The sequence below is a fragment of the Electrona antarctica genome, assembly GCF_951216825.1.
Source record: "Electrona antarctica genome assembly, chromosome: 14".
Classification (NCBI taxonomy): domain Eukaryota; kingdom Metazoa; phylum Chordata; class Actinopteri; order Myctophiformes; family Myctophidae; genus Electrona; species Electrona antarctica.
This window is the reverse complement of record NC_136795.1, coordinates 37,418,936-37,437,530: the sequence shown is the minus strand read 5'-3', so window position 1 is coordinate 37,437,530 and position 18,595 is coordinate 37,418,936. Positions and strand designations below refer to the sequence as shown.

Sequence of the window (18,595 nt, the reverse complement as noted above, 5' to 3'; positions counted from 1 at the left end):
GGTGGTAATTTTAACGTGCCGGTCCAGGGATACAAACTGGCGACCTTCCGATAACAAGACCGCTCCGCAAACCGTTCGGCCACCGCTGCCCTGAACTCAGTGTCAGTCAGTGACACATCCTCTCATGAGAGAATTAAAGACAGAAACCTGCAGTGCATGGATGAAAACACCTCCTGCAGGTATGAATATGGAGACTTAATTGATTGAATGATTGTCATGGCAGACATTTTCTTCAATTATTAAAGCTATAATTTCTGTCCACTGAAATCAACACATCACACTTAAGAGTGTGAGTTTATTGTGTAATATTTGCGTGAAATCTGTGAAATACAAACCAGTTTATACATATCTCAGCTGCAGTCCTGAAACAATAGATTTATATGCTAATTTGTATTCTACAATAAAAGAAAATACAGCAAATTACAATATAGCATAAGTTGTTTTCTCTCCAAATAAGCAGTTACTGGGCATGTAATCTAACATTATAAAATAAAAGCTTTGTAACGCATACACTCATACACTAACTAATACAAACGTTTGAGAAATGGTGTAATTACAATACATTATTTAATATATACGCTGGTGAACTCTGTAAGGGCTTGTTTGAAAACAATTTAACATACACATGTAAATCCTGTGTTAATTTATTACGTATAAATTGTAACCAAATTTGACCCGTAATTACTGTGAATATATCCTACAGAATAGAATGTACTCCATTCCTATACACATAATACCTGCTGTTGATGTCTCTTACTTGCACAAGTGAGGTACTCTGCCTTATTTCTGTTATTTAATTAAACCATACCTTATTGTTGTTATTTGAGTTTTCTTGATTGTCTTTTAAAACCGCAATTCGTGATAGCTTGCACAGAAGATAATTGCACCTACTCTTTTACACATGACAATAAACGTTGAAGTTGAAGTTCATTATGGTCTGTTTCTTTAAAATTGTACACTCAGTGTTAAATTAACACAAATGTAATTTTACAGTACTGCAAAGCACAACTGATAATATGTAAGGCAAGTCTTCTGTGTGATCCCTGAGCCCATTTCCCTGTGTGACAGTAGCCATGGTGGACAATGGACATCTCAAAGAAGCAGGCAGCGATGTTTCTTGACCTTGGTGGGTTGTGGACACAGCACAGCTCTAATTGCCTCGTCAAACACCGTCTTCAGTCCTCTCTGGGTTAAGGCGGAACACTCCAGGTACTTCACTGAATCTAAACAGAAGATATATATACATTCGTCATAATGTGTAACGTAACATGTCAATGTTACAAAAGTGTAGCACAGTAGCCTGAAGACCAGAATCCCAATAATGGGATGCATGCATACGCATTACGCACACACGCAAGCACGCACGCATGATGTGGTACCGTGATAGTGCCTGGGGTAGTACCCCTCTGGTAGTCCTGTGGTACCTATTTTTGTGGTAACACTTTTTTCTATGCCGCCACAGGGCTTTATAATCAGGGGAGCACATAACCGGAGAGCTGGTGCGGAAGCCTCGTCAAAATGCTTGCTGCGCGGCAGTTCAAGGGCATGAGAGGCGCTTTTGCGATTGTTTGAACACAATAAAAGCAGTTACCACTGAGAATTAAAGTAGTTCACCCAAAAAATGACTTATTTTCTATTTTCTACATACCCCATGAAGCCTTGAAGCCTTGAATTCTTTTGTTTTTGTCACATCCTAAGACAATAATTTGACGACCTTCTGACGTCTTCGGTAGGACTCTTATTTTAAATGATTAAAAAAAATAATCTCCATGAATTCAAGGCTTCATGGGGTCTGTAATTGATAGAAAATAGTCATTTTTGGGTGAACTACTCCTTTAAAGACAAAAGCCAGTGCATGGATAAAAACAACTCCTCCAGGTATTATGTGCAGAATTAATTGATAGAATGATTGTCAGGCCACATAGCATGAAGGCTTTCATTTTCTGCCATTGTTAAAGCTACTATTTCTTTCCACTGAAATCAACACATCACACTTAAAAGGCATGTAAGAGTGTGAGTTTATTGTGTAATATTTGCACGAAATCTGTGAAAAATAATATCAGTCACCTCACCACAACTGCAGACTTGAAACAATAGATTTATATTCTAATTTGTATTCTGCAATTAAAAAATACAGCAAATTACAATATACTGTACCATACATTGCTTTCTCTCCAAGTAGGCAGTAAGTGGGCATGTAATCTTATTATATAATAGAATCGTTTTTAACTCATACACTAACTAATAGTAATACAAAGGTTTGAGTAATGGTGTAATTACAATACATTAGTTCAGTTAGACACACTCAGGATTAACTATTTAACCTTTATTGCACTACATACATACATACATACTGTTGATGTCTCTTATTTGCATACTGTTGATATCTCTTATTTGCAGAAGTATTTAACCATACCTTATTGTTGTATCATTTGAGTTTTCTTGATTTTCTTTTACACATAAAAAATAAACTTGAAGATAATAAAGTTGTCATAATGGTCCATTTGGTTACATTTCTCAGTTAAATTAACACTGATTTTAAAGGACCTATAACATAAAATTCATGTATTTTGTATCCCCACAAATACGCAATTTTGAACAATCAGAATTTTTCATCATATAAGGGCTTTTATGGAAATTGCTCTCAGGAACAGCTCAACTGATTTGGTCATATGCGTGATGTCATCAGTATCACCCTATTGTATAATGCCTCCCCCTCTTCAGTCTTCAGTTCCAAATTTGCAGTTCCACTTTGTTTACAATGTCCGCCATTGTTGATTTTCCATGCTGGCATGAAATGGAAACAAGCCTGGGTTTACCTAGCATCAGTATTATAATGACTCAAATATTAAATAAGTTGCATATCAGCGCCCCCACCACCTCAGGACATTGTGGTACTGCAGCTAAAAATGCTTCAGAAGCTAAAAAGAAATGCCACAGACTGGTTATATCAGAGTGGTGATTTACAATATGATATTACATGTTAAAAACAGTTTTAAAATGCATGTTATAGCTGCTTTAAAGTAACCTGACTCCGCCAGATGGGGCAGCAGAGAGTGGGAACCCAGTGTACTCTCTGCTGCCCCATCTGGCGGAGTCAGGTTAGCTTTAAAGTACTGCAAAGCGCAACTGAACATAAGGCAAGTTTTCTGTGTTATTCCTGAGCCCCTTTCCCTGTGTGACAGACAGTACAGTAGCTATAGCCATGGTGGACATCTCAAAGAAGTAGGCAGGGCCGTTTCTTATGGGGGGGTGGCGGTGGACACAGCACGGCTCTAATTGCCTCATCAAACACCGTCTTCAGTCCTCTCTGGGTTAAGGCGGAGCACTCCAGGTACTTCACTGAGCCTAAAAAGAGCAGTAGTGGGGGAAAAGTGCTCAAACGTTTTATTTAAGCAAAGGTATCAATACTGTAATATAGAAATATCGATCTGTTACAAGTAAATGTCCGGAATTCAACGTTTACATGAGTAAAAGTACAAAAGTATTGACATTAAAATGTACTTAAAGTACCAAAAGTAAAAGTACTAGTTGTGCAGAATGTCCCATTTCAAGTTTTCAACTGAATAGAAATCTTTTGAAAATAGCAGGTCTACAGGCTCACAATGCGTTGCATCGGCAATTTTCAAATGGTCCGAAATGTACACACAAAGGGCTGAAGTGGTTAATGTACAAAGTAATTAAGAACTAAATGTTTCTAATAAATGTAGTGGAGTAAAAGTACAATATTTGGATCCGAGATGTAGTGGAGTAGAAGTAAAAGTATTGGAAACACTCAAAGATAGTACAAATACTTCAAAATTACAATACTTAAGTAAATGCACTTAGTTTGTTACTTTCCAGTTTCCACCACTGCTAAACAGATATACAGTCCAGTCGTCATAATGTGTAACATCATAATGTCAATGTTGCATTTAAGTGTAGCACAGTGACCCTGCCAGAAGACCAGAAGCCTAATAATGTCTCCCTTGATCATATCTCGCTTTTGGCTGAGTGGTAGTTACATAAGCATACACACGCATACACACACACATGGCGCCCGCACGCACGCACGCACGCACGCACGCACGCACGCACGCACGCACACGAGTGGAAACATGAAAACAAGAGCCTGCAGCAAAATTATCTTTTCATGGCCATGTATATAATACAGCAGGGTACTTGCACAGGTTATTATGCAGGTACAATAGGCTATTTAGAAAGCCAGTAAGCCATGTACTAGTACTGTGTAGTTTAGAAAGCCAGTAAGCCATGTACTAGTACTGTGTAGTTTAGAAAGCCAGAAAGCCATGTACTAGTACTGTGTAGTCAGGCATCTCCCCCCCAAAAAACTGAACTTTGAACATTCAGTGGATTTTCTGTGGTCTATAGGCTCAGAAAAGTGCTGTGATGCATAGGAGATGATTGACAGGCAAAATCCCTCTACAGTGACACTCGCAGGCAATTTGGTATTCTTCCATTGCACCTGAAAAAGCCTCTGAACACTGTGAAACTGAACACTGAAAAAAACAAACATGCCATGGCTCACTAGAGTGGACCATTCAGTTAAAACCTTTTAATGGGTGCCCGCTGGCCTAGTGGTCCAGGCACATGCCACATGCGTCACATGTTCGAGTCCCGTTCATGACGACCTTTTGCTGCATGTCTCTCCCCTTCTCTCTCTCCCTTTTATTAACTGTCTATCTTCACTTGAAACTATCAATAAAGGCAGAAAAGCCAAAAACAGGACCATGATAAAAAACGTTCAATGTTTGAGACCCTGGCCAATGGCCAATGACCTTCCCCGGATCGTAACACACCACCACAATGGAATGTTTCAGCCCAATTCGATCTCGGGTGTATTGTGCATAAAAGACCGCCAGACAGACAGAGTGACCAGGGCCGTGCAGAGAGCACTGGGGGGGCAGGGGCTCAAACTCCAGAAAAGGGCACATGTGTGTGCGCGCGCGCCGATTTTTGGGGGTGGTCTTTTTGTGGAGTCCTTCCCTTGTGCCATTTCATGTCATTGGACAGTAAAATAAGCAATATGTTCGCATTAGTCTGAAACTAAAACTGACTGATGGCAGATTAAAATATAATTCATTATGATAGTGGAATTTATCATTACTTGTCAAATGTTCGTCTTGAAGGGCCAATGGCACTTATTGCCCCCCACACAAGCCCTTATTGGTCCCCCACACAAGCCCTTATTGGTCCCCCACACAAGCCCTTATTGGTCCCCCAGACAAGCCCTTATTGGCCCCCCACATAAGCCCTTATTTGCCCCCACACATAACCCCTTATTTGCCCCCCACACAAAAAAACAACTTTTTGTTGCCCTAAAAAAATAAAAATAAAAATAAAACTTATTTTTTTGAGGAAGGGCACTTTTTGCAAAAGGGCAGGTGCTCAAGTCCCCCTAGCCCCCCCCCCCTCTGCACGTGCCTGAGACAGACTGACTGACAACTCGATTGAATAGTATATTAGACAGAAATGAAAACAGCACAAGGTATTCTATTTCTTCTTCCAGTATAACACTGACAATACTGTCTCCTCCAAGTGTTGAAGCCATCTACAGGGCCAACCCTTTTCTCACTGCAGCACTGGCAATTATGAGAAGAGTAGCATTCATTTAATTTCTGCATTGGTCGCTGTGGGGTTTCTCGGTGTGCTGTTCAGGGTAATCTGATAAACAGGTCAATTACAAATTGGAGTACAGTACAGTACAGTACAGTACAGTACAGTACAGTACAGTACAGTACAGTACAGTACAGTACAGTACAGTACAGTACAGTACACATTGTACTGTGTACTGTGTACTGTGTACAGTACAGTATCAAGCTCTTCACTTACCCACTGTTTGCAGCCGAACGTGGAAATGTCCGTGCTTCATTACTTAGCGACGCGAGTCGTGATATTGTTCGTAATGTTTGTGTCATGTACACCACAAGGAAACAATTATTAACCACAATATCATGTTATAATGACTTGATTTTTATAACAACATCGACAGCGTCTTCTTTGTGTGTTTTCGATAGGGGACCAGTTCCGTTACATTCCTTGAGCTCAGGTCTGAGATTGACTATGGCTGACGACGTAAATAGCAGATCTGCAAGCTCTGCAAGATCTGTGAGCTTGCAGATCGGCTATTTTGGTTTGATTATGAAGTAATTTCGATATTTAGGACTTACGACTATTTGGTATATTTATAACTTTCACTCCACTAATACAGGCAAATATTGTACTTTTGACTCCACGGTGCATTATGAATTAACCACTTTAAGCACACATTTACGTGTCACAAATTACAATCTCCTAAAAAGCTAAAATGAGAATTATTAGCAGCATATTTGATCATTTTCATTTTTAATATGAACTAGAGAGGTTCGGGCCACTACGGAGCCCTCTACTAACCTAGGCCTGCACATCGGGTAGGCTACAATATCGGCTATGAATCGTCAAAGGACAAACCCCTCAGGTATGTACAATGAAAAAGCAGGCTCTGGCCCGGAATTCAGCCAATCCACCCGCTTCGAATGTTATCAACCGACAACCGATAATCACTAGGATGTTCTTATCTGGACCATGCAATGCAGGCAATATGGACATTTCCACTTACTGACTACCGCTATTGGCCAACGACAAATCCTCCAGCCAATCATGGCGCAGCATGACACGCTTTCCAACTAATCACAGCGCAAGATGACAATTGTATTGACGTCTTCTGGTCGAGGCTGTGGGCATTTTCATGTTTGTCATGGGATATAACCTAGGTCTTGTGTGTTTCGAGAATTAATGTTTGCTGGCGGAGAGCTATTTAAAAAAAAACTTTGCAATGGTGAAGATGGTAAAATGTATTATTGATAGTACCATGTAGGCGGGCACATGAATGTTAACAATAGGGCTCCCCCGATAGCCACTGCAAATTGAGTTTTCCACATGAGGGACATGTCATGACATGTGATGTGTGTGGCAATGGCAATAACAAAGACAGAGTGACAGAAATTAAATTTCTTCCGTTGACATACAGGTACAGTAGCCCACTTGTTCCCAAAACACTGGGACCCATTTGTGGGTCGCGGACACATTGTTATGGGTGCCCAAATTTTTTGTTTCCTAAATTAGTTTTATAATTATTATTATTTCAAAAACATTTTCAAAAAAACGTTCCCAAAAAAGCAGGAATTAGCAGTGCGTGCGTGCGTGCGTGCGTGCGTGCGTGCGTTCGTGCGTGCGTGCGTGCGTAAATGTTGAATGCAGAGGAAAGCTACTCTTACCTATTTCTTTGGCCAATGCCAGGCCCTGAGGGTAGGTGATGGGAGCCAACTTCTTCTCCTTCAGCTTCTCTATTGTCTCCTTCTCATCCCTCAGATCCAGCTTGGTGCCCACTAGGATGATGGGGGTGGAGGGGCAGTGGTGCCGTACCTCCGGGTACCACTAGAGGGGGGTAAATAATAATAATAATGGTAAATACAAAGAACAGGTATATGCAGTTATGCACACATGCATGCATGTACAGTATACATGCACGCACGCAAACGCACGCACGCACGCACGCACGCACGCACAGGTCAGGGGTGGCAATCAATTAATTGTGTGCCCTGAATCAAGTCAGGAAATGGAAATTCAATATTCAGAACAGGACACTCATCTACTCTAAAATTAAATTAAAGTGAATTAGCTGTTGTTGGTTTTTTTATGAATTGCAGCTTCACTACTGTTGCCATAACTTGACAATGAAAAACATTTGTAGATTTGTGTAACGTTTTCATGCTTTCATTTTATTGCCATTTGGATATTTTGTTGTGTTTTAAGTAAGTCATTTCCTTGGTGTTCCAAACCAACACATGGCCATGTTTTCCATCATTGGAAATTATTTTAGATTTGAATCGATCATATTAAATACGAACGACTCAAATCTAAAATGTTAGTGACTTAAACTGATACAAATGAAAGGTTTAAAGACATGACATAGTACTGTAACATACCGTAATCCAATCCACAGAGATAACCCATGCAGAAAATATAAAGACATGTCATATTGTTCAAAATGGACAAAATATATTTTTGGGGGGAAAGTAGTTTGAGATACCAAAATATATCGAAAATATATTGTGATTTAGCTTTTTTCTTCTTTACTTTTTACTAGTGATGCACCGATGTATCGGCCACATAATCAGTATCAGACGATATCGGCAAATAAAAGTGACATTAACCGATGACAGTAGCAGATGTTTATCTGTTGTTGATAACCATACATTTTGCATTGGCTATGTTGGATTGTTGGTTATCTATAGTCTAGCAGGCTCTAGATTCTGTATTTCTTGTATTGAATAGGAATTTGTTTCAGTATTGGCTATCGGCTAAATTGTTCTCGGCCAAGAATTTCCATATCGGTGCATCCCTACTTTTTACTGTATTTTACTGTACAATACATACAGGAGCGTAACAGACACATTATCTATTTAATCTTCATTTTCTGCTTGGTTGATCACAGTGGGAAATGGAGGAACGTGAGAGCTCTGGCTGGATCATCAAGAGTTTTATAATGGTGAATAATGAGAGCTAATGTCACATCAATCATCCTCCAGACATCCATCTATCCATCCTTTAAGATGGATCAAACACCTTGTGCTTTTGTTGTGATTGAACAAAAAAGGACGACATTCAATGCAGCATCATGTGGAAAAACAAACCCATGTGGTTGACACATTAAGTGCTTGAGCCATATCGCCACACAGAAACCCAACTAAGTTGTGATCTGTTGATGAACAACATGGCCAGGGTTTGATAGGCCTATCTCACAGCCCGCTTTCCACGCCCACTTCCGGTAAATAGTGGTGTCATTTAACATTAGCATTTACACGTTTTTTTCTCTGGAGAATCTAAGTACATTTTCCAATGTAAAAATGTGACAGACCAATATTATTATGAAGCAAACAAGATGGTAAATCAGCTCGAACAGATAGAACCAACCTTACCTTGAGAAAACAAAAGTTGTAGACTTATTAAATTACCTCTGTTAACATGTAGCGTCTATGGAGTGACGTCACGCTATCACCACTAACCCCGAAAGGGGGCGTATTAAGGGGGCGGGGAAATTCTGTGAGATAGGCTTATTGGGGGGGGGGGGGGGGGGGGGTTCCCATGCCTTTACTTTTACCTTATCTGATCATTCAATATTATCATCGGTGGGGATGTGTCTTATCCTCGATTCTGGTCAGAATTTGGGAAATGTAGACTCACTGTCTTTGAAATGTACAGTATGTGCAATAATAATACAATTTCATTTACAAAACCATGTTAATCAATAATCACATTAACCCTGGCTTCCCTATTTTGGGAACACAATTATAAAAAATAGCGACACGTGAGCTTGTAGATCAGATATCTTTGCTATTTGTAAATATATGGCTTTAGTGGTTAAAGAAAAAGTGTCTCCCACTGTTCTTCATGAATCAAACCATGAATATGGGAATACACCAGGGAAATATACAGAGACAATAAGCACAGGCTGCCCTGTGACACTATACAGATTCATTTGACAGCTAATTATATGTGACATGGATAGGGTACTGAAATGTTATCTACAGACATGGATAGGGTACTGAAATGTTATCTACAGATAGGGTACTGAAATGTTATCTACAGACATAGTCATCATAGAATTTCCACTTTTCCACTTTATCTACCCTGAGATCGTGTCAAGAAACTTCAAATTGTCTTTTCTTTTCATGCATCATGAATCAGCCAGCTTTGAAAGACATGAGGACATTTTTGAAGGAGATGAAGTAATGTGTGATGTGTTTTGTGAAACTGTGACAAATCTCCAACAATTCAGATATAAGAGCAGGCCATCAGTACTGTCTGAGATATTAATCATGATGGTTACTTCCGCAATTGCCCCCACACCTTCTGCTGCAGGATCTTCGAATAGAACTGCAATTTTCAAGCTTTCTTTTCTGATGTATTCAGAAAACACGGCTACGTTTTCAGGTTAATCAAATGGTAAATGGTAAATGGTGCATTTATATAGCGCCATTATCCAAGGCGCTTTACATTACAGTGCATTACATTCACCCATTCACACACACATTCATACACCGATTGCGGCGGAAGCCATGCAAGGTACCTCAACCAGCACATCGGGAGCAATTTGGGGTTCAGTGTCTTGCCCAAGGACACGTCGGCATGTAGACAGGAGGAGCCGGGATTCGAACCGCCGACCCATGGATCATTGGATGACCTGCTCTACCTCCTGAGCCACAGTCGCCCTCACTAATCAAAAGCTTTTTCATTCCGTGACGTGGTATAATGCTTTTTTCTTGTGATCTGTTGCTGTGTATACAGGCAGGTACAGTTGGGTGCCACCGATATTGTCCCTTATCATTTGACCCATTTAGGCCTGACCTCAATTTTTTTTTTAATCCTTCTAAATCCTCCAGTTTTCTGAAATAAATATTTTCACGATTTTTCAAAAATAGCAGACCTACAAGCTCGTAGCGCGCCACTCGGTGGCGCGCTATGAGCTTGTAGATCTGCTATTTTTCAATAGCTAAATTATAACATAATGTTTAAAACACCAAAAGGGGTTCCCGCCCAAAATGGGTTAACTGTCCTTTTGCGCAGATCAAACCTCAGCAAAAAGAAAAGGACAATATCGATGGCACCCAACTGTATATAATCAGGACACAGTTAGTAGAATTAAATTAGCTTTGATTCATGGGCAGACAAAATGAGCAGCATGCTCATTCATCTTATTGAGTTTTTATCCCTCAACCTGTGTGTAAGTTGTGCATATTCGTTTAGGAAAAAGGGATAATAAAAAAAATTAAATCTGCAGTAGGCTATATCTTACTATTGCTATATGAAACAGTCTAATAGGTCATGATTTGAGATTTTATGAAACAAATGTGTTTCGAGTGAAACAAAATAGGAAATTATGTGGATCTTGGGAGATTCTCTCTGGCACTGTGCTTGTGTGCGTGTGTGCGTGCACGCGTGTGTGTGTGTGTGCGCGCGTGCGTGCGCGCGTGCGTGCGTGTGCACTGTAAAGTTTATGTCGGTCGGACAACCGCTGATCCTACCGACTTTCCAATGCCGATTTTGAAGTCGATCGGTCAGATGGTTCTCAAGAAATGCGAGGAACAGTGGAATACACACACACACGCACGCAGATTCTGTGCATTCATTATATACCTGTATCCTAGCAACGGCCACCATGCAGCTGTCAGGAACAATGTAACATTAACCACTATCAAATTTATTATGACTTTGGTAAGTCTATTGACTTTGAAACGCATTGATTTTCATTTGATTTGACAGTGAACCTAAAATGTACTGTTCTGTGTGTGTGTCTGTGTGTGTGTCTGTGTGTCTGTGTGTCTGCGTGCGTGCGTGCGTGCGTGCGTGCGTGCGTGCGTGCGTGCGGTGGCACATACAACTGAGTGTGCACGTAGGTTTCAGTTTTGTACCGTATGTCAGGGACAATATTTGAATGCTGTAATCCTAGGATTGTCAAGGTTTGAACAAACACAGCGTTGACTCACCTTGGCTCTGACGTTCTCAAAGGAGGCAGGGCTCACCAGAGAGAAGCAGATGAGGAACACATCCTGTGCATGAAACAAAACGGAGAACGACGGCGATCATTCCATGAGAGTGAATGAAAAATGAGATCACGAATTCTCTCCATTGATTTATTTTTGAGGGGCGCCAGCCCCTCCTATATACAGGTTTAATGTTTGTCTTTAGTTCAATGTTTGTTTTGTAAACGCCATTGACGATGAAGGAAAATTTACATCATAATGTGCCTCATTACGTCATATTGTCTCTTTATTGTTAATGGCGTTTAATGTTTGTGTTGGCACCGTTTGTTTTACATCACCATTACATCACCTAATCAACATGAGTTAGACTTTAATATATTAGCGCCCCTCACTTCACACGGGTGTGATTTTTATAGGTATGTGTAGCATGGGTATATGTGTGTACACTACAGTATGTGTGTGAGTGCATATGAAGCAACAGGTCTTACCGTCTGAGGATAGGACAGTGGTCTGAGCCTGTCATAGTCCTCTTGTCCTGCTGTATCCCACAGTCCCAGGTTGACCGGCTTACTGTCCACCATTACATTGGCTGAGTAGTTATCAAACCTGCCAGGAAAGTAAACCAAAAGACAAATACAGTATGAGTCACAAAGTCACAGCAAGCACACAAAATAATTACATTTTGTGTGTTTTACATTGTGTGTGTGTGTGTGCGTGTGCATGTGTGCGTGCGTGCGTGGCCACAGCCTCCCTCGCCAGAAGGTTTTTCTCACTTTTACTGCACTGTATACAGTGCAAAGTTTTCACATTCAAATCATGGCGGGCACAATCAAAGTGAGCCTCAATAGGTCAGGATGCAGGCTAAATAGACATGGAGCAGGCCAGGTAAATTAGTCAAAATGGGACTGTTCATAAATTTAGGGCAAAAACACGACACATAACAGATTCTGTTGCCATACTTGCTGCGGTCACCATGTTGTTTGTTTCACTGAGTAGTAGTCTTATTCAGGGACGTAGCTGACCATTTGGTTGCCCTACTCGTAAGATATTTGTGCTGCCCCCCCTCCCGACGAGAGCGCTGCATTTCCTCATTCAGATCGGCTATTTTCGCCCTTTGCGAGGACGCACACACGGCCGCTCGTTATTACGTGGCGGAGCCGCGGAGAAATTTGTTATTATGAGGGTCGGCTTGGCAGTTTTTGGCACATTTTGTTGCCCCCCTCGGCGTGTTGCCCTACTCGCAGTGCGTATTGCGCGTATACGTAGCGACGGCACAGGTCTTATTTGGACATTATTGATGTTGTCTTGTGTGCACCTGGACCAGCCCCTGCCCCGCTATAGAACGCTTCCTGCACAAGCTGTCAGCGGCTCCAGACCCATCTATCCACCTTTCACTTCAACGTTCCCCTGCAGGCTTTCTGAGAATGCAAGGTTAACCTGTTCCCAATGGACATGCACTCCTAACATTGCCAGAGTCTTTCTGTCTGTCTGTCTGTCTGTGTTGTATTGGTGAGGCCCCAAGGAAGTTCAGTGACGTGTGTGATGGGATTGCATGGAAGGGTGTGTGTTCGGAATGGAGGGGCCGGGGCACACCAATAGTCCGGCATACGTGTCCGATTTAGACTCACCCGTGGCTCCGACATATGTGGCCGGTTAAGACACATACGTGGCCGGTTAAGACACATACGTGGCCGGTTAAGACACATACGTGGCCAGTTAAGACACATACTGTACCTGGCCGGTTAAAACTCACCCATGGCTCCGACATACGTGACCGGTTAAGACAATACTGTACGTGGCCGGTTAAAACTCATCCATGGCTCCGACATACGTGGCCAGTTAAGACAATACTGTACGTGGCCGGTTAAAACTCAGCCATGGCTCCGACATACGTGACCAGTTAAGACACATACTGTACGTGGCCGGTTAAAACTCAGCCATGGCTCCGACATACGCGGACGGTTAAGACACATACATGGACGGATAAGACTCAGCCATGGCTCGACATACGAGGCCGGTTAAGACTCACATACTCACCCGTGGCTTCCGCGTGCGGGGTTAGAGTTTGGGGGTAGGGTGTCGGACTATTGCAGATTCTATATATCAGATTATGTGCATTCATTATATACCTGTATCCTAGCAACAGCCACCATGCAGCTGTCAGAAACAATGCAACATGAATACCTAAACACGGGATTTCTCGAGTTTGGTATAGATTGTGAATCAGAACCAGTATCAAATGTATTATGATTTTGGTACATGTATTGGCTTTGAAACTGATTTTCATTAGATTTTTGAAGACAGTGAACCTAACATGTATAACCGCCTGCACCTCAAAGAAATTATAACACAAATTGACCATCCACTTTTCTCTGTGTGTGTGTGTGTGTGTGTGTGTGTGTGTGTGTGTGTGTGTGTGTGTGTGTGTGTGTGTGTGTGTGTGTGTGTGTGTGTGTGTGTGTGTGTGTGTGTGTGTGTGTGTGTGTGTGTGCGTGCGTGGGTGCGTGCGTGTGTGTGCGTGTGTGTGCGACTGTGCGCGTGCGCGACTGTGCGTGTGCGCGTGTGTGTGTGTGTGTGTGTGTGTGTGTGTGCGTGCGTGCATGAAGTAGTGGTACTGTGGTACAACACTTACACTGTAGGGATGTACTCTCCAGGGAAGGCGTTGGTTGTGTAGCTGATCAGCAGACATGTCTTCCCCACAGCACTGTTAACGACACAGATTGAGCAATCAGCTGCGTGTGTGCCAACACACACACATTGCAAAGAGCACAGGGAGTTTCAATTCACACAGGAAACGTATATGGAGATGCACATATGGACAAACTAACATCACAATACAACACCAAATACCGATATTGTGACGATAACATCGCCAGCTTGTGCCGATCGCATTGTGACGATAATATCAATTTGAGATAAATTAGCGGATCTACAACCTTATGCTTATAGATCGGCTATTTTGCATATTTTATTTACATTTATAAACTTTGAACAAGTATAAAATAAGGCTTAAGTGACCAGGACATGACAAGATACAGTATATGCCATATAATGATATTCGAAATCCCAGATCTGGTCTCTCATACATTATTGATATATTGCCATTCCCTAGGCACAAAGCATGTTGTACATGCGTCAAATGGCCTCCTCTAGCATATATACAACGGTTAATGTGGTGCGTTGGCTAGGCCAGTTGATATAGTGTATAGACTATAAATGCATTCATGGACATAAAATGGTTCTTTGTCATTGTCACTTAGTTGAAAAGCACTCCAATCCCTCATGGTCATTGGCAAGTGTCGCAATAAGTGTTCATATTTTCACATATTTTCATATATTCACCGACACCATACAGCTATGTGCACTCCTAAGCTGCCGCAACTGTCACGAAAGAGAATGTGTATTGTGTAGAAATAAAAGTCAATAAATAAAAAGCATACACTGTGTTAGCAAGGATCATTCCTTTGTTCCACAATTATATATATATATTAAAAAAAACATCTTTGAGGGTGTTGAATAGAATTGCAGCTGAGAGTGAAATTCCACAGGAAAAACAGCCCTGCAAGTACAGGCACGAGAGAAGGAATGTTAGGGTTGAGGAGTCCTGTTCTCGCCAAGGGATTGTTTGTGAGCTGCACGGTGAGAAAGTGCCACCCAAGGCTAGACGCATTATAACAGACATGTGAAAAAAGAAAAAATGAGGTGGAACAAATCTGCACAGTAAAATCCTTAGTATTCTTCTGAGAGTGTAACAAATAGATAAATTAACCATGAGGATTGAGGAAGATGGGGTGTTGATGTCTGAGTTGTGATATGCACCATACTAACTGTATATCTATTCTTGCCACTCTGACTCATATACACATGCTGTTGACTTTGTTGGTCTAGGTATAAGTCCTACACTGTAAAATCCCCTGTGTTTATTCATTTTTCCTCTCATTAAATGAACACTCAGCGGATTGTGCAGCGTATGCTGCTTCTTAGTCTCGACCTGCTTCTCTGTCCTGGTTCTGTCCGTTTGTCTTTGTCTTGGTGTGTGCGTCTATGTCATGATCTCTCTTGATGTGTGCGTCTATGGCATGATCTCTCTTGATGTGTGTGTCTATGTCATGATCTCTCTCATAGATGTGTACATCTGGGTACGTGCCCTGAAATCCCAGTGAACTCAACTTTGATGTAGAATTCTGGCGATGACAGTACTAGAGACAGATTACAGGTCAAAAGGAAAGCCCCTATACATTCAGTAGGGAGTGGGCGTGCTAGCAGTGCACCCATCAAAATGTTAAGGAATAAAGTGACAAACAGTATCACAACAGTCACCCTGAAACTGTGGCACAACTAGGCGCCACTGTCATTATCGTTCTGCCTTTGCCATAAATCAGGAATTACCACACACACGCGCACACAAACACACACACACCCCACACACACACACACACACACACACACACACACACACACACACACACACACACACACACACACACACACACACACACACACACACACACACACGCGCGCGCGCGCGCACGCACGCGCACACACACACACACACACACACACACACACACACACACAGTTCTGCATGATAATATGTGTTCATGAGTTATAATGTTGATAAACCATCACTGCAGACAGAGTAGTGATTTCTATTTAGCTCTGTTTGATAAATGCAAAAGAAGACGTGCCTGGCAGAAGCAGACATGGCGTGGCAGTACAACATTAATAATGCTTATACGAATTCATACCACATTTACAGTACCATACATATTCATTGTGGCTGCTGTGTGGACATGCATGGTCAATCTCTCTCTCTCTCTCTCTCTTCTCGACATCTGTGACTGTCTCCCAGCCTGCCCACACAGACAGCAGTACAGTACAGGCTGCAGTACAGCAGACTGTGTGTGTGCTTGAGTTGCACACAGAATGTCAAACCACGTACTGTACCTCCTCCACCAATCCAGCATGCCGTATATTGCAGGCCTATATTTCTGACAGTAAAACTTCTCTGAAACTACAAAATGTGCCACACAACACAAGAGAGACTGGGGAGAGAAGGTGGTTCTGTGCAGACATACGCAAAAGTGGTGAGGGAAAGCTATATCTATATACTATAGTCAACTCAAGTGTCAACGGATATGACAGCTGCCTCGCCTCCTCTGTACTGTGTTGGAACATCTTACTACAGAGCAGTGGTTTTCAAACAGTGGGCAGGGGACCGCCAGTTGTCCTTGAGGGGGTTCCAGGTGGTCCCCAGCTATAAGATGAAGAGTTGGTAACCAAATGGACCCTTATAGATCTTTAACTCTTGAGAGTGTATAAAATGAAACCAAATGTCAAAATATTTTGTATCAATGTTTGCCTATTATCTCTCCTGGTCTATGGTACCAACATAAATACAGCATGGACATATTCTTTATAGTTTTGGGTCTGCAAGGCTACATCTCATCAAATGGTGGTCTGTGGATCAAATGCCGAATAAATAATGGACCTTGATATAAAAAAAAACACTAGAGCACTCTATTTAGTTTGAAAAGCATGTTATTATTTGAAGGCACTGTTATGCGGAAGCCAGAGCCAGGGGGTGTGATGAAATAAAACCACTTACACAACTTAGACAACTCAAGTAGGCTATCAGTCAAATTATTAAAATAATATAGCCTACACAAATATAAATATTAAAATAGGTAGAAACGTAAGAGATCTTCAAACCATATAGTCTTGATGAACCATGACAACTTCAATTTGATCAAGTCAACTCATTTGTGTGACACTGATACACTTTGAGTTCCAGTTAACTCACAGACCAAAGAGGAACTGAAGAGTAGGCTAGAAAAATAAGCCCAAAAGAGGAACTTATCATCTGTTTCAAAAGCGGAAGGGTGAAACAGAGGAGAACCGCTAAACCACCTATAGTATAGTTCCTCGCTAAAGCAAAGATAATAAATAAAGGGTTATTAATCAGCATATAAATGGTCAATTCGTCAATATCAAAAGCGACTCTCCTCTCTATTGAAACGCGATTTAATTTAAAAATAAAAAAAATAAAGAAACTCCTTATAAATCGGCATCCATTTTGTAGGCTAGACTATGCATTTTGTCACCAATCTCACCAAACTGTTTCCATTTTTGTCTTCCCTTAATTTTATATCAAAGCTGCATGGCTTTATTAACTGCTGAAATAAAATGCATAGCAGGCCTATACAGGCCTGGCCTATAACGCATCATTGACTTCAAATTAACTTTTCCTACATTAAAAAAAAATCATTATTAGGCTACAGGATATGTCAGTCAGTCAAAGGGATAGATAGCCTCTATCAATTGAAGTTATAAAGGCTTAAAGATTTATTAAAGAGGTATTAAAGATTTGATTAATTGTACAGAACTTACCCATCTCCCACCACCACACATTTGATGGCTTGCATTGTCCAAACTTTTAAAAACGAAAAAAACTATTATTAAAGTATTAAAGAGTAAAAATTTAAAGAGAGAACTTTTCAGGCGACAATTACAAAATAAACTCAGTTAACGACGCTGTGTCAAATCTCTCTCTCTCTCTCTCAAATGTCCGTCGTGCTCTGGAGCGTCTATCCGCCCTGCTGTGTAGTCGCAAATTCTCGCGCCGCTCAACTCCTGCTGTCCTGACAGACAGTAGGAAGTAGTTAATGCAGTACGACATATAGGCCTATAGCCTACAGCTAGCTACTGCATGGAGCATTCCTTCAGTCTACAAACTTTAGTGAATTAAAATAATATATGTTTCATTATGCTATAGGCTAATTTCTAAAAATGTTTATTTTATTTCTATTTCTTTCTTTGTTTTATTATAGAATTATAGCTCAGTCTGTAGGCTATAGGATGCCGTATTATAGCACATTCCTGTAATGTTATTGGTAGTCTCAGCCTGTGTTTTACCCATGCAGTACACTAGATGGGGCCATATGTTTAGAAATGAAAGAAGGTCCACTGAGGATCAGATTATCAATGGCCAAATGTAGAGAAGTCTTAAAGTGTTACTGTTCTTATTTGCATATATATAGGCATAACAGGGTTATTCTCATTTCCCCTTT

The 18,595-nt window shown here is 41.2% G+C and overlaps 1 protein-coding gene across 3 annotated transcripts; it reads right to left on the bottom strand.

Moving 5' to 3' along the window:
• Positions 1-278: 278 nt before the first annotated feature.
• rac2 (Rac family small GTPase 2) lies at positions 279-18,136 on the bottom strand. 3 transcript variants are annotated; one of them, XR_013791589.1, is made up of 7 exons: positions 17,916-18,136; positions 14,158-14,229; positions 12,014-12,131; positions 11,529-11,591; positions 7,257-7,416; positions 3,117-3,348; positions 2,312-3,026 (listed from the first exon to the last, which is right to left on the bottom strand). XR_013791589.1 is itself a non-coding variant. In XM_079520957.1 (6 exons), the coding sequence occupies exons 1-6, from the start codon at positions 17,948-17,950 to the stop codon at positions 1,093-1,095; spliced, it is 579 nt and encodes a 192-aa protein (XP_079377083.1). In that variant the 5' UTR covers positions 17,951-18,136; the 3' UTR covers positions 279-1,092. The 3 variants fall into 3 exon arrangements, 2 of the variants coding, with proteins under 2 accessions (XP_079377083.1, XP_079377082.1); XM_079520957.1 differs by lacking the exons at positions 2,312-3,026; positions 3,117-3,348 and adding an exon at positions 279-1,223; XM_079520956.1 differs by lacking the exon at positions 2,312-3,026 and having other exon boundaries at positions 3,096-3,348.
• Between the last annotated feature and the right edge of the window lie 459 nt (positions 18,137-18,595).

Coding starts and splice junctions, on each gene's coding strand:
- rac2 (XM_079520957.1), bottom strand. CDS start 17,950: ATGCAAGCCATCAAATGTGTGGTGGTGGGAGATGG. Junction 14,230..17,915: donor TGTGTGGTGGTGGGAGATGG/GTAAGTTCTGTA, acceptor TGTCGTTAACAG/TGCTGTGGGGAAGACATGTC. Junction 1,224..7,256: donor GGCATTGGCCAAAGAAATAG/GTAAGAGTAGCT, acceptor TCTTCTGTTTAG/ATTCAGTGAAGTACCTGGAG.